At 38.2% G+C, this 22,118-nt stretch overlaps 1 protein-coding gene across 2 annotated transcripts in view; it reads left to right on the forward strand.

Annotated features, from left to right (window-relative positions):
- The window catches only part of LOC117402359 (serine/threonine-protein phosphatase 2A 56 kDa regulatory subunit delta isoform), a 38,039-nt gene extending 22,862 nt beyond the window's left edge, over nucleotides 1-15,177 (forward strand). For both annotated transcript variants that reach the window (XM_034003419.3, XM_059023848.1), the window contains 14 exons: nucleotides 531-730; nucleotides 1,397-1,507; nucleotides 1,744-1,836; nucleotides 3,286-3,416; nucleotides 4,204-4,263; nucleotides 4,384-4,492; nucleotides 4,768-4,821; nucleotides 5,162-5,332; nucleotides 5,635-5,762; nucleotides 6,394-6,495; nucleotides 8,719-8,791; nucleotides 9,024-9,092; nucleotides 9,233-9,349; nucleotides 9,911-15,177. In XM_034003419.3, the coding sequence (XP_033859310.1) occupies nucleotides 531-730; nucleotides 1,397-1,507; nucleotides 1,744-1,836; nucleotides 3,286-3,416; nucleotides 4,204-4,263; nucleotides 4,384-4,492; nucleotides 4,768-4,821; nucleotides 5,162-5,332; nucleotides 5,635-5,762; nucleotides 6,394-6,495; nucleotides 8,719-8,791; nucleotides 9,024-9,092; nucleotides 9,233-9,349; nucleotides 9,911-10,048 (1,556 nt within the window). In that variant the 3' untranslated portion in view covers nucleotides 10,049-15,177. The remainder of the gene's footprint in view (nucleotides 1-530; nucleotides 731-1,396; nucleotides 1,508-1,743; nucleotides 1,837-3,285; nucleotides 3,417-4,203; nucleotides 4,264-4,383; nucleotides 4,493-4,767; nucleotides 4,822-5,161; nucleotides 5,333-5,634; nucleotides 5,763-6,393; nucleotides 6,496-8,718; nucleotides 8,792-9,023; nucleotides 9,093-9,232; nucleotides 9,350-9,910) is intronic.
- The last annotated feature ends 6,941 nt before the right edge of the window (nucleotides 15,178-22,118 follow it).

Raw genomic sequence — 22,118 nt, forward strand, 5'->3', positions numbered from 1 at the left:
GTCAGAATGATTTTTTGTTTCTGGGGGGGGGGGGGAGTTGGGTGTAAGTCCCAGGGACAAGCTCTGTCCAAACAGCGTCTGTCTAAATGGCTGACAGGCACAAATATTGAATTGTTGTGTTTTGTTTTTGTTTTGTTTTTTTGTTTTTTGTTTTTAACTTAAATACAAGTTCTTGCCCATGGCACCTTGTTTGGGCAAAGCATTCTTGAAAAATGCTCTCTTTAGGAGTCTGGATGTTGATTATAACTTCTAGCTAACAAACATTTTATCACATGATGAGCAGCTCCTTCAAAATTCATGCTAACAATTCCCAGTATTCTAACAGCTGTTGTAAAGCTTTGGGCAACTTATTGACAAAACTGTGCTGCAAGCTGCATGCTGTTAAGAACTAATTTTGGTAACTAGTCAGTCTTCTTGTGAATGGTACCAGACTAGAAAAAGTAGAAAATAAATGTTTAAAGACTTTAAACCTTGGCAATCAGTTTGTTTATTGAAAAAAGTGACAATTTTGTTTTGTTTTGTTTTTGTAGATGCACCTTCTAACGAGAGGGAAGAGCTCTTCATCCAGAAGCTGCGGCAGTGCTGCGTGCTCTTTGACTTTGTCACAGACCCCCTCAGTGACTTGAAGTACAAGGAGGTGAAGCGAGCTGGTCTCAATGAGATGGTGGAGTACATCACACATAACCGGGATGTCGTCACTGAGTCCATCTACCCAGAGGGGGTCATCATGGTAAGCAAGAGACTGCATGATGGCAGCCCTGCACTTTTGACTTCTTAGTAATTAAGAATATTCATAGATACTGAGATGCAACCTGTGCATGTCAGCAGTGTTCCTTTCAGGGGTCTGGAAACCTCTTATATATAAAGAAAGTTACCAGACCTCCCAAATGGATATACAGGGTTATTAGAAAGTAAGTTTACCAAATCAAAGCATGGTACATTTATGTGATAAAAAATACTTTCTAATCAACTTGTATAACATGGAAACCAGAAAAACAAGTTTGAAACCCCATGCTGCAGACATTAAACATTCTACAAGATGTTGCTTATCATTTAATCTAACAAAAGCACATCTGACAGGATAGTGCTATAAGGGAGGATGACACCTTCAGAAATAAGAATGTCAATACACTTCTAAATGTACAAAAAGTGTAGCAAGGTTTCATTTGAAAATGTGTTCTTGAAACCTTAACATGTGGGCTGCTTTTACAGAATGAGTATGCTTGTTATTGCCAGGGACCAGTTGCTGAGTGCTGTGTAAAATCCCATATCAAATCTGTCATAATGTAAGCCTCGGGTTGCCATACAAATGTATTAGAGCCCTCTGCCAGATTCTTAATAAAGAGGTTTGGATTTAGTGTGCTGTTAGTAAGTTTGCCTTTACATTTTTTGACAGTTTTCAGTGAACCTATTCAGGACCCTGCCTCCTTCATCTAACCCAACAGGGGCTGAATTTGATCCAGAGGAGGATGAACCAACACTGGAAGCAGCCTGGCCTCACCTACAGGTGATGATAATAGAACTATGTATATAGCCCTGAAACAGCAGTATACACATATTTGAGCTTTCATTGTGCTAGAGTGATCACGCATATTGGTTTTCGTGCATGTATTTCTGCTAATTTGTGCTTATTGTCTTGGGGGAGGGAAGGTGGGGGGGAAGATATGTTCAGTAATTACCGTAAGCATTTTGTTTTGTTTTGTTTTGTAATAGTCCCAAATGTGTTCCTCCTTTTATTTTCAGCTCGTATATGAGTTTTTCCTACGATTCTTGGAATCTCCAGATTTTCAACCAAATATAGCGAAAAAATACATTGACCAGAAGTTTGTATTGTCTGTAAGTATTTGAAAAAAACTAAAAAATATCAGTATCTAATTCTACCTACAGTAGTAAAAAGGCTTTGAACATTCATATCGTTAGCAAAAAAACATTTTCTTTACTCATCATTCTGTATTTGAAAAACAGTTGTGCTAATTGCAGGTAAGAACATGTTTCCTAGAACATTGGTTGTTACCCCTTTAAAGATCTCATACATCATATATGGTACATACTAGTTGTGCTTCATATGGGGTCTGAATGGAGTTGGTATAAAACTGGCAAGAATGTAAGGTAACACTGTTTGAAAAACTGAGCACAAACTAAATAGAATAATTTTTCATTGTATATTCAAACTGTAGGGTGTAATGTTTTTCGTATGAGGCTGAATAACTCCCGTCTTAAATCAATTCTAGTTGTGGCATACATAAACAGAAAATAAAATGTCTGACAGGAAATTTACTTGATTTGTTCAGCATTATCATTGTAAGGGTCATGGTTTGGATGAATTTATAAAATAATGTAAAGATAAATAAAAACTTACTGCGCCCTTTTACTGTAGATATTGGTGTTGCTGCCGCTGTTTGCATTGTAAAGCTGAAATATGCATTCAGTGCCATCTGACTCATATCTCAAGAGACACATTCACTTTATCTGCATGATACTGAGGCCCACTCCAACCCTTGGGCTATCTTGAGTAAGTAGCAGAAACCTAGAATATCACACATGCCTAGCAATTCATTTAATTAAGCATATATGCAGGGGTTCAAATAAAAATAATTGTCCAGTTCTCATGTGAGGCCCATCAAAATACTGTTTGGTATCGGCAAACAGTAGACTCGGCCAGGTGTCATTCCCGAATGCTTTATTTATTTTATATAAGGTTACTATACTGTACATAAACTAAAATTAGTGTCCTTACAAAAGTTAACACTATTTATTTCAATACTCCATTAAACAGCTCAAGTGCTAATGCGTTTGCATAATTTGTATTTGTACTGTTGTTGGTAAGGCATACACAGAGTTTCTTACTTGAAAAACATTTGATGAACCATAGCATTTCATAAGGGAAGTGATGAGAGTGAGCTTGTGTTTGAAAATGCTAATAAACAAGTTAACTACAGTTTTATGACTGCCGTATTGTGGTCATGTGACTTTGTTTTCCAAATAACATCCAGCAATTTTACATATTGGCTTCATTTTCCGTATACCTCTGTATTATATCAGTCTATGTGCTATATTTTGTTTTGATTTTCCAGTAAAAAATTGACCCTTAAAAAGCTGCCACTGCCATACTGTCAAGGCCTCATCTCAGAGACCATTTGACTTCCATATTTGCTGGGTTTTATAAAAACTGCATGCTAAAGGTTTCACTTTCTCTCAGTTGCAACTAGTTAGCAGTGTTTTTACAGTACAGGCAGGAGATTGGACCAGATATTTAAAATCTTTACAAAACCTGTTTACTTTAAGCTGCTGGAATTATTTGATAGTGAAGACCCCAGGGAAAGGGATTTCCTGAAGACTATTCTACACAGGATCTACGGCAAGTTCCTGGGCCTGAGAGCTTATATACGACGGCAGATCAATAATATATTTTACAGGTAGGGAAGCGGCAACAGTTCTCACAACTGACACAAGATATAAAAGAAAATGCTCTACAATGAGCACGTCTCGGAAGGGTTGAGGGAGCAGTTCGGTCTCCTGTGCTCATTCAGTAGGCCTAGATTTATTTTATTGCAGCCTTTTGAGTGCCAAATGACATTGCAGTCCTTGTTATTTATGCTCCTAGCATATCTTAAGACGGTAGACCTTGGCATGCATTATATTGATAGAATTAAAGGATGTAACAGTGTAATCAGCAACACAAAATTAAAAATGATGTGCTTTTTTTAATTTTACATTATATCACTACTTTTTAATAGTTTAGTTGTAAAATGTATAGAACAATTCAAAGCTGGAGTTTTTACAGCACACCAACAGACTCATCTATTATTGTGGAGGCTAAAAGATTAATGATCACAGCTTGTGTTCCTGAGGCAAGCTGGTTCTTAGTTCTTCACTGATTTGTCTTGTCTGCTACTTGGTCTTCCAGCCACAGGGACATGACTTTGGAAAACCACAGGCTTCCCTAAACCCAGCCACATACCCAGCATACAACTATTAAGGGGTAATTCAGGCCAGAAACCTGTGTTGTACCATCTGTGTTGCATATTTAAAAGGAGCTGAAACATTGACAACACATTTGCAATATAGAAAAGCTGATGTTGATATTATTTATTTTATTTCTGTGTACGTCCAAGAGCTTTTGTTTGTCTACTACTATGCAAAATATGGTAATGTATGTGAAATACATTTATGTCTTTAGGACTAGCCCCTTCTATTTTTCAGGTTTATATATGAAACGGAACACCATAATGGAATTGCAGAACTTCTAGAAATATTGGGAAGGTAAGAGCTATTAATAAAAGTGCACTATTATCTAATCTGTCATTGTTTATTTTTTACATTACAATTTCATTTTATTTTTTGTGCTTCTATTTTAATTATGGTTTGCTGTCTTCCCCACAGTATAATCAACGGCTTTGCATTACCACTGAAAGAAGAACATAAAATGTTTCTAATCCGAGTATTACTCCCATTACACAAAGTGAAGTCACTCAGTGTCTACCACCCACAGGTAAGAACATTTTATTGAAGCACAGATGGGAGCCACAAAGTACATCTCTTATGAAAAAAATAATTAAATACTCTGACAGATCTCAATCAGTGTTGTGCAAAGGTGTATAGATAACACTTGAGTAAATTGTGTGAATCCTCCTTGCTGTAAACCAACATTTTGGAGCAGACATAATTTGCAGTAGCACGGGAATATAAAGTTGTATTGCATCTTCTGTTTTCTTGATCTCCCTTCAGAAAGTGTTATGTTTCTGACCAATTATGTTTTTTCTTTAGCTGGCCTATTGTGTGGTGCAGTTCTTAGAAAAAGACAGCAGCCTTACAGAACCAGTAAGTGCAAAATACAGCACTTTGTTTGTATCTGTGTCTTTCATAAACAATACAGTTCTCTTGGATGGTTCTAGTGTTGGATTTAGCAGCAAGTTATGTCAAGTAAAAGCAGTCATGTGGGGACAAAACACAATCTCCAAACTAGATAATATTTCAATGTACAAACAGGAGATCTACTGTAAGTAGTCTCTAGAAAATGTATATTGTTCTTGTCAAATTGCAATAGGAATATTGGTAAAATAGCATTTCAGTTTAAAGGATTGTGCATATATGCTTTAAAAATGTTTTCAGATCATATGGTTTTGTTAAAAACTTAAAAAGACCACCTTGTGATTCCCAGGTGATTATGGGTTTATTGAAGTTCTGGCCAAAGACTCACAGTCCAAAGGAGGTGATGTTTTTGAATGAACTAGAGGAGATATTGGACGTCATCGAGCCATCAGAGTTCGTAAAGGTCATGGAGCCACTTTTCAGACAGCTGGCAAAATGTGTGTCCAGCCCGCACTTTCAGGTGAGAACTGAAGACTTCTGAAACAACACCTATAGAACAGAGCACCTGTTTGTAAGTGAACTTCTACGGCAGGTTTAAATTACTGGAATTGTTCATTGTAACCTGGTGATTAGAATATACTTTAGCGACTTCTTTCTTTAGAAAATGGACTGGATTGATGGGCTAATGGTTTTTCTTGCTCAGCATTTTTTCTTTTCTTTTTTTTTTTTTTTAATTTTTTTTACCACATAAGCAAAAGTTACATGCTCACTTGTTGTTATTCAGGATGTCCCTGTTAATGTGTGCAACGCTTTTCGTTGTAGGTGGCAGAGAGAGCACTGTATTACTGGAACAATGAATATATCATGAGTTTGATCAGCGATAATGCAGCAAAAATCCTCCCCATCATGTTCCCTGCACTATACAAGAATTCTAAAAGCCACTGGAACAAGTATGTTTTCCCCTCTGTCTTGTGATCGCTCATGTGTTAAGGAGAAGTTGGTGTGTGTTTATATACAGTAGATGTGATGAAGTGTTTTGTTAACCCAAAGTAAACATCACATGCTTTTTGAGGAGGGAGGGAAGCAAAATTATTAACACAGAACATGAGTTGTACATAGTACAGTCGTTACACTCTCAAATGCTTCAGCAACCTACTTTTTAAAATCTGTTGTGTTTTTTTTGTTTGTTTTGTTTAAGTGAGAAACATTGACTTGCCCCTCATTTATTGTAATGAAAATCTGTTGGTTTATTCCTAAATATGAAAAGCTATAGATGAAAAAATAAAAGATGAACTTGCTGTTCCATAGTACACAATCACTACCTGTGCAGTTGGCTACCTGGTCTCGACCATTGGAGCAAAATGGATATGAAGTACAGAAAGCAGCAGTAACCTATAGTGTTGTATTTGAACGCTACAGGTTGTCTGTTTGAGTTTGTATAGCAGTGTAAAATGCTATACACGATGACTACTTCTAAGCATTTACATTTTAAACCCTTTTTTTTGTCTGTGTTTCCACCACAAAAGGAACAAGCTTGCAAATCGGGTATTAACATTTTCTTCTGTTCCGTTCCCTCTTAAGGACGATCCATGGGCTGATCTACAATGCACTGAAGCTCTTTATGGAAATGAACCAGAAGCTGTTTGACGATTGCACTCAGCAGTACAAAGCAGAAAAACAAAAGTGAGTTACCAGTACGCTCTGCAAAATTAGGCAGAGATTATATTGTTGAGAACAAGCTCCTAAAGAAGTGGTAATCAAGAATTTAAAACGTTGGGTTATAATCGTAACCCTGGTTCCCTGAAATAGAAATGTAACCATTACCTAATGCTTTTTTTGCCCCGCAACCTGGTCAGTACCAGAAGGCCTGCTACAGCGGCTCCTGTTCCTCTTCCTTGGTGGAAGAGAGGGAGAGCTCTCAGAGCCAGGTGATGAAGAGGAGGATTTAGAGGAGCACCGGCTCTTAGTCCTGCTCCTACCCATAGACGATCGTTTCCTAGCTCCCGATATAACAGGTAGTGGGGACTCTGTTGACCGCACTGCAGGGGATAAATGGGGCGAGTCATGTTGTGCCAGCCTGCTTTCCAGTGTCCTCTTAGAAAAATTAGCATAAAACGTGCAAGAGCTCTTTACCTGCCCCCTCTGCATGCTTCCTTCCCAGGCAGTGGATGCACCTGTTGTGCTTATCCTCTGCTGGAATGTTTCTCTTGCAACCAGCACAGGTGAAACCGAGGCATGGTGCAAGATTGAAAAAACAGTTCAGCCGTGCAGTGTGCACAAGAACAGACATCAAGCTGACTGGTGCTGATAACTGTTGTGTACACAGAGTACACAAAAATGAAGCACTGGTAACGGCCTTGGTGCCAAACCGGGTCACTGGTACAGATTTTGGTATGAGCCAGATGACTGGTACTGACCTTGGTACCAGTAAAGGTGACTGGTACCTACTTTGGTATCGACAAGGTTACTAGTACTGTGGTACCGACTGGTACTGACCAGGTCGTTGGTACAGGCTCTGGTACTGACCAGGTCGTTGGTACAGGCTGTGGTACCGGCTCTGGTACCGACTGGTACTGGCAGTGCGAGTCGCTGGTACCAGGACAAGTGGCGTGAAGTTAAAGACTTGAAAAAGCCAGTGGCAAACTGCAAGCGTGCACTGTAAAACAGACAGGGGTTGCAGTTGCCTGCTAACTAGAACAAATGTAGTAACCTTTGTTGTCAGTGCAGCAAAGCAAACACAGCAACGGCATAGATACACTCAGAATATTCTCCGGTCAAAGACTCCTGCCAATTCGACAGCGCAGTGTAACTAAAAAACTGTTAGCACTGGCAGTGTCTCTAGCGAAAAAAACAGACGGCTAACGCTGTATACTGTCTGTGTACAGAGGCGGACTCTAGTACATGGAGACAGCCTACGCATGTGCTGGGTTTCTGAAAAAAAAAAAAGAAAGAAACTTGCTATATATATATATATATATATATATATATATATATATATATATATATATATATATATATATATATATATCTCTAATACATAATACATACATACAGGCTAACTTCACTATACCAAACCCTTATTATAATGAACCCAACAGCAAGAAACAATTTTTTTTTTAATGCAAATTATCCCTATTAGAATGATCACATACAGGATCGACCTGGATAAAAACAATCTCAGTACTGACTGACACTGAACTTTCTCCAGTGTCAAGTGTGTTATTCTCTCAGTGATAACCAAGACCATGGTTGACTAATTCAAAGATAACGCTAATTCAAAGATGACCTATTGTAGTACGAATTATGCATGACGAGTGCAATCGTTGCCTGTCAGTCATCTTCACACAAACTGCAACCAGGCAACGGGTGTGAGTTTTTTCAAGAGAAAGGACATGTAATTACTGTATTCAGCATGTAAGTGTACATTCTTTCCTTTTTCATTTCTTTACTGTTTTCTCTTAAACATACCGCAGGGGTGGAATTAGTGTTGGTGTAATTTATATGTGGAAACGGGTTTGTTTTGTGTGCTTTTTGGAGTTATTTGATCAAATGATTGTTTACAGACGGGCACTCGATTTAAGACTTGCTGTCTGCCTGTCTTGTATGTGTCCTCTGTGCGTTACCATCGTTGGTAGCGTCACATGAACAATTTGTTTACTTCCTGTTTTGTGTTTAATAAATCCTGCGCGCCTGTGCTGGCGTTTTAAACTCGAACTCCCATGCAAGTTTCATCACAATGGAATATACACTTCTCTAGCAATATGTACAATTTCACTCAGCACAAATTATACATTTGGTAGCAGTGGGTCAGGATGTGTGTTTTTTTTTCAAATCAACGATGCTAATATTAGCCTGACCAAAGTGTGGACATTGTCTCACTTCTTACCCTCCACCTATTTCTTTCAGGGAGAAATATAAACTCAAAGAGCGAGAAGAGATGTGGTACAAGATTGAAGAGTTGGCTCAACAAAATCCTCAGGTAGGAGATTGCTGCAACGCCTGTCACCAAGAATTTTTTCTTATCTGATCTTGGGTGAATTGGTCATCTTGAGAGGGATCTTGTTTTATTTTGCCACTTTAAAAATGTGTTGCCTAGTTTCTTTTTTTAAATTAGTGTATTACTTAATAATGTAATATCATAAATGATATATTTGTTACTTTAATTCACGGTTCCTTTATAAAAGACAAACAGCCTGCTATCTTTTTCATAGATTGCAAAGGTTTACCCGAATGATGTCACTCCAAGACTCCCTGCTGGTGTACTTCATCCTTCAGAAGAGGTCTCTTCCTTTAAGAAGTTTTTTGTTTTGTTTTATATAGGACACATGTTTCATAGCTTTGTTTTGTAGTAGGCAGTCTGTTTCTTTAGTGAAGCACCTTCTGATTCTCTCTGAACATGTGCTGTTGGTTTGATTTGCAGTTTATGGTGTACAATGAGACCCCTGCTGTGATGCCTTTATATTCCATGGAGACAGAGACCCCGACAGCTGAGGATATTCAGCTGCTGAAGAAAACTGTTGAGACTGAGGCCACACAGGTGGGGGCTGCTTTTCAATAACAGTGTGCAGCCAGACATGCCTTATATTAAACATAGGAAGGCAGTGTTTTACTGCTATATTTAAATAAAGAACACTACCCTACAGCTAACTAATTAAAGGATTTTAATGCCTTAGATTAAATATTTACTGACATATCTGCAGGGCTACAGAAATCCCTCTAGTGTCTACAACCAATGTATTACTTTATCTTGTATCCTGTCTTGTGCATATCATGCTGAGCATTTGCTTTGCTACAGAAGGGAACATTTATTTGGATACTTATATCCGTGACTCCTGATGAAAGCTTTGTATTCCCCAGCTGAGTTGTAACTCGATCTGCGATTTTAAAAACAAAATAAAAAATTAAATCATGATTAACATTAAATAATGAATCACTGCTACCCTGGGAGTCCTTGTTGCAAATATACCTTTCAGAAACTTGTCAATTAAATGTATGCTAAGGGAAGGTTTTTCCTTCTAACTTTTAGCACTTTTAAAGGAAACTAATTAATTGTATTTATTTTCAATTTTGTATACTTTCTCCCCTCTCCTTGTTAAAGGTGATAAAGGAAATAAAGAAGGATAAAGTATTGATGCGTCGTAAGTCGGAGCTGCCTCAGGATGTGTACACTATAAAAGCCCTGGAGTCCCACAAGCGAGCAGAGGAGTACCTGACTGCCAACCAGGAGGCGCTCTGACATGGGACCAGCCCTGCCCTCCCCTCTAGGGAAAGCACCCACCCTTCCACACCGTCTGCTTTCCTTTCCACACGCACGCACAGGCACTTGCAAGGAAAGATAATTCGTTGAGCAGTGTTTTCGTTGACCTGTCGTATTGTCTTTATCCTTGTGTTCTTACTGTTTTTGTTATATATATATATATATATATAAAATATTATAAAAAAAATCACCTTGTTGAAAAGATTTCCTCTATTCATCCTTTTTCATTTTTACAGTATTCACTGTGATTCATAGTTGTCATAATGCAAACTTCTGAAAGTAGCATTTCTCTAGTCTGCATCTTGTCACTTTTAATACATTTTTGAGAAAACACAAAGCACTTGAAAAAGTTTGGTGGCTTCTTACCCCCACAGTTTTATTTTAGATTACAAAGTTTAAGCACTGCTTGTTAATCTCCTTTCCAAACAGGTCTTTGTTAAATTAGTTGTTCTTGGAGTTTCAAAATAAGGCCTACTATTCCAGTGTGTTTTGTTTTGTTCAATTTGTGTTTAATACCTGGTATAAAAACAATTACTTAAACAAATACACTAATATATATAGGAGGCTATGTGGTCCAGTGGTTAACGAAAAGGGCTTGTAACCAGGAGGTCCCTGGTTCAAATCCCACCTCAGCCACTGACTCATTGTGTAACCCTGAGCAAGTCACTTAACCTCCTTGTGCTCCGTCTTTCGGGTGAGACGTAATTGTAAGTGACTCTGCAGCTGATGCATAGTTCACACACCCTAGTCTCTGTAAGTCGCCTTGGATAAAGGCGTCTGCTAAATAAACAAATAATAATAATAATATATATACCTGCCTGGAATAGCACATATTCAATGCTTGGAAACGTTTGGTCAGACATAGAGATTAGGGGTATCTTGTACCTCGTTTCCATGGATAGACAACTCGAATCGACTCGTGTGCTCGAATTGGCCTGAATTCTCCCTGAACTCGAGTTGGTGAAAAAGGTGATGTTTCCATGCACCTACCAGTTTGCAATACAATGCGTCTCTGTTATCTTTAACACAATCGCTTACAACCAAAAGTAAAGCGGGTTATTTTTTACTAAATAAAATCATATTACAGATAATGAAATAATAATTTTCCCAATTATTGCAATTAAAATTGTGTGTGTGTAGGGAGCTATGTTCTTACTGAACAGTGTTTTTTTTTTTTTTTTTTTTTTTTATTTATTTATTTTTTTCCCCCCTACAATCCAGAATCCTTGCTTCATTGAATTACGGTCCTGGGTTAAACGCAGTCTACACCCACGATACATGCATCTGGCTCCCTGCTACATAGCTTGTGCATAAATCCTGCGACCCGAATGTCCTTGATTCAAGTCCCAAATAATATTGTTTAAATTAGCAACAGTCCACCTATTAGTTCAGATGTTCACCACGAATGCTAGTGTTCCACAATTATATTGGTAATACAGTGTTAACGTCTATCACAGTAATTTGTCTTTCCCGTTTAGCTTAACTAACTATCATTTACGGTCTGTTCTATCGGAGTTCAACTATAAAGAGAAATCAATCAGTCATCAGCTGCGCTGTATACTATTGGTACAGTGATGCACAAAAACTAATATCTCGCCTGTGCCTCTTAAATGTATTTTTGTGTTCTATTTACCCTTCTCCAGATCTAATACTTCAGCTACAAACTCTCAGCCAAAGAAATCGCAACGTATTTCTGTTTTTATTGTCATCATTAGATGCCGCCCCGTTCTTTGAATAAAAACTATAAGTTGCAAGCAACTTGACTTCTGTCACAATTCTGTCAACTTGTAGCCAAAATAGTGTTATACGTTCACTGTATTCATAAGTTTGGATTTATTCTAATAACTATTTTATTATTGTTTAGGTTGAGGTTCTATGTAAGGTGTTAGTTTTATAGAATTGTACAAAACTGGGATAGAAAACTTCCAACATTTTTGAAAAATGGAATTCGGTCGCCATACCATCTATTAAATGATTAAACCTTGTCCCCTACATTTGTTTTCCCTCTGCACTAAAAGTAATACTTAAGCATACGGCAATATGGTTATTCATACCGTATTTATATGAAATGCTATGGTGTAGTTTTAAAGACGTCTGAATACGTTTTAATATAGTTAGCTAGTTATTTACATAGCCAACTACTTCTATATTTATTTGAATATACATAAATCAGTAGCCTAGTATCCCTGGTCATTTTTATCACAGGCTTTCGTTTCAGTAATGTAATGTCACTAGCAATTACAGGGATTCTCAGATATTTTGGAAAGAAACAGACACTGAGTGATTTCTAATCACTGATTTGACACGACGTAGGATAACTGAAGAACAGTTAAATACAGTACATCGTGTGTAAGTAGTATAAAACGTTTTTATGTTATACATGTGTGTGGAACAGGTGAAATACGGGTGGTTATGGTTGGGGGATAAAATAAGAGTTGGTTCTCTGACGCCCCACCACTGATTTATTATTAGTAGAAGCAGTAGTTACTAGTAATTATTCTCAATTATTACTGTCCAAATATCCGGCAGTTAAATTTTTGCTGGACTCGACTTGGACTCGAACTTCAGGGACTCTTTCTTGGACTCTGACTCGGACAGTCCTGGTCTTGGTCTTGTACTCGGACTCGGATACTCCAGCACCTGACAGTTATCTTTTTAAGTTCATGTTTTTATAAATGGTGTGAAATGTGATTTTTTTATTTTTATTTTTTTTAATTAATAAAGGAATTTTCCTGTCAGCATATTCTGAGCCAATTAAAATGTAACTCTTCAGTATTTGTAAAATCATTGGATTTGACTAGGACTCGGATACGGTGGACTTGACTCCAACACTGATGGGTAGAGAGAGATATATGAGAGAGAGATTGCATGCGACAAAGAAAAGCTTTGTACTTTGTATTAATGTTTTCATATCATTTTATTCAGTAAAAATGGGTCTCGCCTTGTTTGTTTTTGTCAATCACGAATCCAGGTCTGTAATTACCATACAACGGTAATCTGCACTGTATAAAACTGATTTGATTTTACCAGTGCTTGCTAGTCTATTAACCAGTTTGAAATTTTCGAAGCAAAGTAAGCATTTTTGTTTTGGCTTTATATTATAGTTTTCCTACGTCAATACTGTCCTACAATTACTGCAGTCCTTCCACTGTTATGTTGTGAACCATAGCTATGTTTTAAAACTGAGAGATAGCAAATGTTTCTTTGTTCTCCAAGTTGCTGCGGTGCCATTGTAGATGCTATAACAAGTTGTACTGTTTTAGCAGACAGATTTCTTTAAGTAAACATTTATTTGAATGCTTTTGAACATGCCAAGTGAAAAACCCCAATTCAAAAACCGTCAAAATACCCTAAGGTAGCAAATCCGCTGAATTTAATACCTGCCAAAATGTCCTGTTCCCTCCCCCTACAGCATTTCTGATTGGCATTTAGTGATGTAATTTCCTCCCAGCCCGAATTCAGACTTAAGAATTCAGGCCAGTCCGAGGAGTGAAATCGGACCAGAGAATTGGGAGCCAACTCGAATCATTTAAAAACTCATTGTCGACATAAATTACATTCAATTCTCTGGTACATTTACTGTGATACTGCCCGGGATTCAACTAGTTTGTAGAGATCAATGAAATATTGTCCATCAATTTAAAAGCATTGACTTCCTTTTCCAGCACCCATGGCATTGTAAACTGCATATTTTTTTTAGCTTATTCAGGAGTAAACTGCCTTCCACTCTACTTTTTTTTAATTCCTTGTGCAATGCAAAACTAGAATGTAGTGTGTGTTTTAGACCGCAGTCTCAACGGCTGGATCTGTAATCATGTTTAGGAGAGGTTTAAAAAAAAAAAAAAAGAAGATATATTGCAGTATATTTTAGTATATTTGCTTGTATTGTCTCTGTCCTAGATTATGTGGTGTACAGATAAACAAAACAAAAAAAAAGCGCCTAAGCAATATAAAAAAATTAAAAAATTAAACAAAAAAATTACAACCATGCATCAGGTGTATGGGACAGCGCGGGGGATGGGGGTCTGCAAGTGTTGCAAATATTTGTGCACTGTACACTAATGTATATTGCTCCCCAATCCTTCCTTTTTCCTGGCTTTGTCAAGACTACCGCTTCATTTTTTTTGTATTCATTCCTTATGAACCAAGCCACACTAAATACTGTACCTGGAATGTGAGAATTGCTCTGCTAGCTAAATTGCTCTGCTAGTTTTTGCTTTTGTAAATCTAATGGCCCCTTTGTTGACTTCATGGCATAATGAAAAACACAAAATCAATTTTTTAAGTTGTGAACATTATGCTGGTTTTATTCCTTTGCTTGTCCACATATGTCAGACTACACAAGTTAACAGTAAAAAAATAGTATAGACAGCTTCTATGAAATCTAAAGCGCTCTTTTTCTAAAATGCTAAATACATCAGTGTATAAGACTACTTTCATAACTTATGCCGACAGTTGGTTTTTTTCATCTTTTTATAAATGGTGTGAAATGTGATTTTTTTTTTTTTAATTTAATAAAGGAATTTTCCTGTCAGCATATTCTGAGCCAATTAAAATGTAACTTCAATATTTGTAAAACCATTGGATTTGTATAAAATATTATGTTATGTATGGCAAGTTCTCTACCTGTTTTTATATGTTTTTAATTTTGTTGTTCCCTAGGGGGCCTGATTTTATTTCTAAAGTGTGCTCAGTTTGCATTTAAAGCTATCATTCCCAAGAGACTGGTAAGCAAGAGATCAACTATGTTTATTTGCGTGCCTTCCTAGATATAAGGGTCCCTTTTAAATAGTTGGTACATTCCTGCCGTGCTGAGAAAAACCTAGCTTGAGGTATACAGAGCACAGCCTTACTGTGAGTGTACTGGTGTGTTCATTTTCTCCAGCAACCTTAGATGAATTGGAGGCTTAGAGAAGAAATGCTCTTTCCCACCTCCCTCCTTTCCCTTTCCCTTAAATTCTGACACTAATGTTAAGCTGCTTTCCAGGTCATATATGTACATATGTTGTACTTTATTTAGGTAGAGCATTATATAGTATGAATGTCATATTTTGTACAGATGATCATGTATGTACAGAACAAAATAAAAAGGGTCTCTTGAAAAAATTGATTCTGCATTGATTTCACCGTGTAACAATTTTTTTTTGGTTCCTGGGTAGTAAGTGTTATTTCCTAATTGCTTATGCCTCAAAAGTATAGAAAATGGCTATTATTCCCCACAAACTTTGCTTTTGTGACCAGGGCAGTGATATTTTGAAATTTACCTATTTCCAATGAGAAAACAGAAAAAATTTGTGTCTTTTCGTTCACATAAAGTCAGAAAAAAACAACATATCAATCCAAATTAACATGTATTTATACTAAAGTAATACAAAAATGACTACAAAAGATTTAGAAGTGAGTAGTTTTTTGAGATTTACGAATATACTGTAAATCACTTTCACGAATCAGCCCCCAAATGTAGCCTCCCATCATGTTCTCGTTATACTGTCCTTGATAGCGGCTTTCAAAGTCCAGTATATCCTGGTGGAAGCGCTCACCTTGCTCCTCCGAGTACGCTCCCATGTTCTCCTTGAATTTATCAAGATGAGCATCAAGGATATGGACTTTGAGAGACATCCTACAGCCCATTGTGCCGTAGTTCTTCACCAGAGTCTCAACCAGCTCCACATAGTTTTCGGCCTTGTGATTGCCCAGGAAACCCTGAACCACTGCGACAAAGCTGTTCCAAGCCGCTTTCTCCTTACTAGTGAGCTTCTTGGGGAATTCATTGCACTCCAGGATCTTCTTTATCTGTGGTCCGACGAAGACACCGGTTTTGACCTTTGCCTCAGACAGCTTAGGGAAGAAGTCTTGAAGGTACTTGAAGGTTGCCGACTCCTTATCTAGAGCCCAAGTACAAGGTTGTCCTGGAAGAAAACTTGCTTCCTTCTGCTCTGACAATGTTCCCCAACTCTGAGGATTGTTTTTTCCAGTGGGACAATGCTCCATGCCACACAGCCAGGTCAATCAAGGTGTGGATGGAGGACCACCAGATCAAGACCCTGTCATGGCCAGCCCAATCTCCAGACCTGAACCCCATTGAAAACCTCTGGAATGTGATCAAGAGGAAGATGGATGGTCACAAGCCATCAAACAAAGCCGAGCTGCTTGAGTTTTTGCGCCAGGAGTGGCATAAAGTCACCCAACATCAATGTGAAAGACTGGTGGAGAGCATGCCAAGACGCATGAAAGCTGTGCTTGAAAATCAGGGTTATTCCACCAAATATTGATTTCTGAACTTTTCCTAAGTTAAAACATTAGTATTGTGTTGTTTAAAAATGAATATGAACTTATTTTCTTTGCATTATTCGAGGTCTGACAACACTGCATCTTTTTTGTTATTTTGACCAGTTGTCATTTTCTGCAAATAAATGCTCTAAATGACAATATTTTTATTTGGAATTTGGGAGAAATGTTGTCAGTAGTTTATAGAATAAAACAAAATGTTCATTTTACCCAAACACATACCTATAAATAGTAAAACTAGAGAAACTGATAATTTTGCAGTGGTCTCTTAATTTTTTCCAGAGCTGTGTGTATATGTATATGTATATATAATATATGCTCTGTATGTTGCTGTGGTGCTTTGCTCAAACTAAACATCTACACTGATGCCAGCTCAGACATACCATCTCTCTGACACCAATACATCTCTGATGACAGAGGAGTGCTCAGAAAAACATCTACTGTGATGCCATGGCTGAGATAATAACATCTACTGTGATGCCATGGCTGAGATAATAACATCTACTGTGATGCCATGGCTGAGATAATAACATCTACTGTGATGCCATGGCTGAGATAATAACCTCTACTGTGATGCCATGGCTGACATAATAACCTCTACTGTGATGCCATTGCTGATATAATAACATCTACTGTGATGCCATGGCTGAGATAACCTCTACTGTGATGCCATTGCTGAGATAACCTCTACTGTGATGCCATTGCTGAGATAATAACATCTATTGTGAGCCATGGCTGAAATAACATCTACTGTGATGCCATGGCTGAAATAACATCTACTGTGATGCCATGGCTGAGATAATAACCTCTACTGTGATGCCATTGCTGATATAATAACATCTACTGTGATGCCATGGCTGAGATAACCTCTACTGTGATGCCATTGCTGAGATAATAACATCTATTGTGATGCCATGGCTGAAATAACATCTATTGTGATGCCATGGCTGAAATAACATCTACTGTGATGCCATGGCTGAGATAACCTCTACTGTGATGCCATGGCTGAAATAACATCTACTGTGATGCCATGGCTGACATAATAACCTCTACTGTGATGCCATGGCTGACATAATAACCTCTACTGTGATGCCATGGCTGATAATAACATCTACTCTGAAGCAATGACTGAGATAATAATATCTACTCTGAAGCCACTGAAAAGACATTCTTCGTTGCTGTATTCAAAACTATTTTGTTCTCTGCTGTTTCCATAATAAATACTTTGTTAATCTTTATCCAGACTATTTTATTGAAAAGAAGACAAAACCTCCATTAGGATCACTTTTTACACAAGCTTTGAGATATCTAGCATGAAAATACTTTATTTTTTCATATTCGAAAGTCCTGAGTAAATATTTTTCTTGCCAGATCTGATTGTGGAATCTGTCTTGCATTCATTGAAATCCATTGACTGAATGACTGGGCGAATTGCACTTATTATTTATTCATTAGCAGATGCCCTTATCCAGGACAACTTACAATTGTTACAAGATATCACATTATTTTTACATACAATTACCTATTTATACAGTTAGGTTTTTATTGGAGCAATCTAGGTAAAGTACCTTGCTCAAGGATACAGCAGTAGTGTCCCCCAGCTGGGATTGAACCCACAACCATCCGGGCCAGAGTCCAGAGCCCTAACCACTACTCCACACTGCTGTTTTATAACTCTGGTTATTTCACTCGTGAGGATTGCTATAAACAACCTAAATGACCCCTTTGGGGACTCGGTTACTTGGCTTTCCTCATTTATGGAATAACTACAATACCATATGAGCAATCGTGATTCATCCTTTAGTTACATTCTGTTGGATGTGGAAACAACATCAAATAACAAAGCAATGGGGGGCTCCCGAGTGGCGCATCCAGTAAAAGCACTCATTAGAGTGCAGGATGCACTCTATAGCCTGGGACGTCACCGGTTCGAGTCCAGGCTATTCCACAGCCGACCGTGGACGGGAGCTCCCAGGGGGCGGCGCTCCATTGGCCGAGCATCGTCCGGGGGAGGGAGGGTTAGGTCGGCCAGGGTGTCCTCGGCTCACCGTGCACCAGCGACCCCTGTAGTCTGGCCGGGCGCCTGCGGGCTTGCCTGTGAGCTGCGTTGTCCTCCAACGCTGTAGCTCTGAGGCGGCCGCAGAGTGTAAAGAAGCGGGCTGCTGACGGCACATGCTTCGGAGGACAACATGTGTTCATCTCCGCCCCTCCCGAGTCAGCACAGGGGTGGTAGCAGTGAGCTGAGCCTAAAAATAATTGGGCATTTCAAATTGGGGAGAAAATAATAAAAACTAATTGGCAACGACTAAAATTAAAAAAAAAAAAAAAAAAAAAAAAAAAGCAAACAATGGGAAAAAAGCATGGATAGTCAACATTTTTATAAACTTCTTTGTAACTCTTTATCCCTTAAAATAATGAATTCTAAACAAAGAAAAAAAAACTTGTGGTTTTATGATTAGATGGTGTAATACACCATCACATTACAGCTGAGATTCAAAACTGGAACAAGAGAGGCTGGCCCAAAGGCTTGAGTGGGCATAGGGAATTTGATGTCATAGTCACTCTAGTATGCCCCAGGGACCCTTTTGAATGGAGATTCCTGTTTACTGTGCACCCATACTGGCCCTCACTTTCTCTCCAGCGTCAAGGCTGACGCAGGTTGTCGGGACTCGATTGTCTGCTGCACCTTGTCATTAAATTCCGCTAACAAGCCTCAATTCCTGATTGTAATCTCGTTTTAAATCTCGCAAGCGGAGTCTCCAATAGAAATGTAGGAATGTGATGACACTGAGAAGTTGGGGAGGGTTTAAAGTATTCAGAACGAATCAATGATAGATACAAGTCAGGAAGGCGGGACATTGCCCAGCAGCACTGGGAAATGTATTTATTATTATTTTTGTAGTAGGTTTTAATTTTTAATGGGAAAATGTGTTTATTGGCTATCCACTGATTTCATATTTTTTTTGTATCGGGGTGTTTTATCAGTTAAAACCGAAAATCAGAAGCCCTAAGTATAATATAATTTAATATCAATATTAACAGTTTTAAATTAAAAAGCATAAAATGGTCATAGATAAACACAGGGTTAGAAAGCTTTAACTTTGTAGATCATTTTCGTTGTTCATACTTTCTTTCAATGTGTTTGTGTTTTTGAATGCAGCATTAAGTAAAGTGGAACCATACTTCTGGAAGGGCAGAATGTTTGGGAGCAAAATGGAAAAAATGACATAAAACATTAAAGAGCACACTGTTGTGAACAGGAGACTGGTGTGCCCAGCTTGTCTTTCATGTGATCAGGAAGACTTGTGTATTTAGTTTTATACATTGAATTTAAGCATTTTGTTCAACAGTCTTCAATACAAGACTATCAAATGTCAAAATTACCTCTTTTTGGGGGTGAAAAGGGTGAATATTTTCAGGAGTAAGGCCTTTAAATGATTCAATTGTATCAGATAAAAAGTATCATGTTTCTACATCATACCACACCAAATTTGGTACAAATTATACTATCAAGGGTAAATTCAGAGCTTTTTTGTAATTTCCACAATTTTCATGTTTTCCATGCATAGTTTTATTGTTTAAACCATTCTTTACAAAAACAGACCACAGTGGCACAGTACAACAGGGCTAATCTTGATCTGGAGAAAGTTAGCTTTAAAATGATACATGCTGTTGCAACTTCTCTTTATCACCCTTTAAAGACAACCACACTACGACCATATGTGCCATTGGGTTTGTTTCAATCGGACTAGCAGTTTGAAGATCGTTGTTGTTTGTGATTATGACGTCTGTACCGTGCGATTTTGACATCACGCAGCATGGCTGCAATACCACACATCAGCTTCTTACAAACACCAGTTATTCTTGGACTATCGCTCAGCAACTGTACCAACTTTCAGCACTTTGTAATAAGTTGTTTTCAAAAGATGAATTTTTACATTTAGGCAAAAAAAAATTTACAATCCAATGTGGTGGCCAAACCACGTGACCTACGACACAAGTTCTTTAGCATTTTCCATTGTCCCATAAGCATCTACCAACCTACCGAATCTGGTCAGTTTTCGAGCAACTCTGGCAAGAAGAAGAAGAAGAAGAAGAAGAAGAAGAACTGTCAGACAGCTCCCAAGCCACAGTACCAGTACCAAACACTTAAGCAATTACTGGAAGAAGCGGGTTTAGTTCTTGGTATTTGACAAGTTTGAAATCAGTAACTTCACCAGTTCTCCAGAAGATTTTGAAAGTTTTTTCCAAAAAAATGCGTCGGGCGGCCATCTTGGTTCACCATTTTTGAAAAAGTCTATTGTTCTGTGTGACAGGGATGACAAGTGGTGACGTCAGGCAGAAGCAGGAACAAAAACTGACACCAGGGCAAGTACTGCAGTTCAAGTGGCGTTTGCCGTTTTTATTAAGCAAACAAAAATAAATAAAATATTTAAACAGAAAACACTTTGCTCAAAGAGCGAAATAAAAGGTTTCAAACAAAAACAAATCTCGAACACAAAAGTAAATAATACAGGTCAGGCTGGGCTGTAGCCTTCACTGTTCCTGTAATCGTTTTAAACCCTCTCCTCTCCTCTCCTCTCCTCTCCTCTCCTCTCCTCTCCTCTCCTTTGGACTCCCACCCCGAGCTAGAGAGCTGCAGGCTTTTTATAGCAACAAATTAAATCACCTAATTAATTTGGGAGATGGCCACCTTCTGCACGAGTTTTAATTATGTTGTGGATGGGGCTACCCATCCACGCTAAACAAAACAAATCGGCTACGCCGTCAAAATACAAACAATAAAACATACGGCGCTCGCCGACAAATATAATAATCAAAATAAACCAACACACAATAACACAGGGGCGGAGGGGGATCCCTCGTTCTAAATATAAACAAACAATATACAGGGCTGCTCGCCCTGTTACATACTGATACAGGCATGATGGTTTTCAGGTTTCGAGTTAATCAAGTAAACGGTTTTTAAACTGGTTGAAATTTAATTTGAAAATGTAGGTCCTTCAGCCCTCTTGTTTAACTAAACAACACCATTTTGCCATATTTGAATTCAATTGTCACTGGGAGTTGTTTAAATGGTTTTCGAGCAGAAGCAGTTTGTTGTTTGGTGCGCGTTTTGGCGAATTTGGTGGCATCCAGTTTGATAGTAAAATGTATCAGAGCAACTTCTGCAAAGTTGAAAATTCCCATAAGCGTTAAATTTAAAAAAAAAAAGTATGCAATGTGCTAAAAATACAGCTGCATATCATGGTGTTCCAGACAGCCATACAGTAAGCACATAGCAGGCACGTGTAATACAGCTGCATATCATGGTGTTCCAGACAGCCATACAGTAAGCACATAGCAGGCACGTGTAATACAGCTGCATATCATGGTGTTCCAGACAGCCATACAGTAAGCACATAGCAGGCACGTGTAATACAGCTGCATATCATGGTGTTCCAGACAGCCATACAGTAAGCACATAGCAGGCACGTGTAGTGGTGTAGCTCAGCCAATGAAATTAATTCATTAAAATAAGTAACTGTGCAGTTAAGCGTGAGAAGGCTTAGATGTTGAAGATGTGGTCACCCTAAGTAAATCAACAGAAATAAAAGCAGATGTTGCAGCAATAGAAGCGTTTGCACCAAGAATCATGGCAACTCCCACTGCTTACGAAAAACCAGAAATCAGATCACATAAGGTGGCAAATGATTTGGCCAATCCTGGGCAAAGTCTTTCAGTGACATGACTGACAATGTGCTAGCTAAGAAAGCCCTCC

This window comes from Acipenser ruthenus, chromosome 5 (assembly GCF_902713425.1).
Source record: "Acipenser ruthenus chromosome 5, fAciRut3.2 maternal haplotype, whole genome shotgun sequence".
In the NCBI taxonomy this organism is placed as follows: domain Eukaryota; kingdom Metazoa; phylum Chordata; class Actinopteri; order Acipenseriformes; family Acipenseridae; genus Acipenser; species Acipenser ruthenus.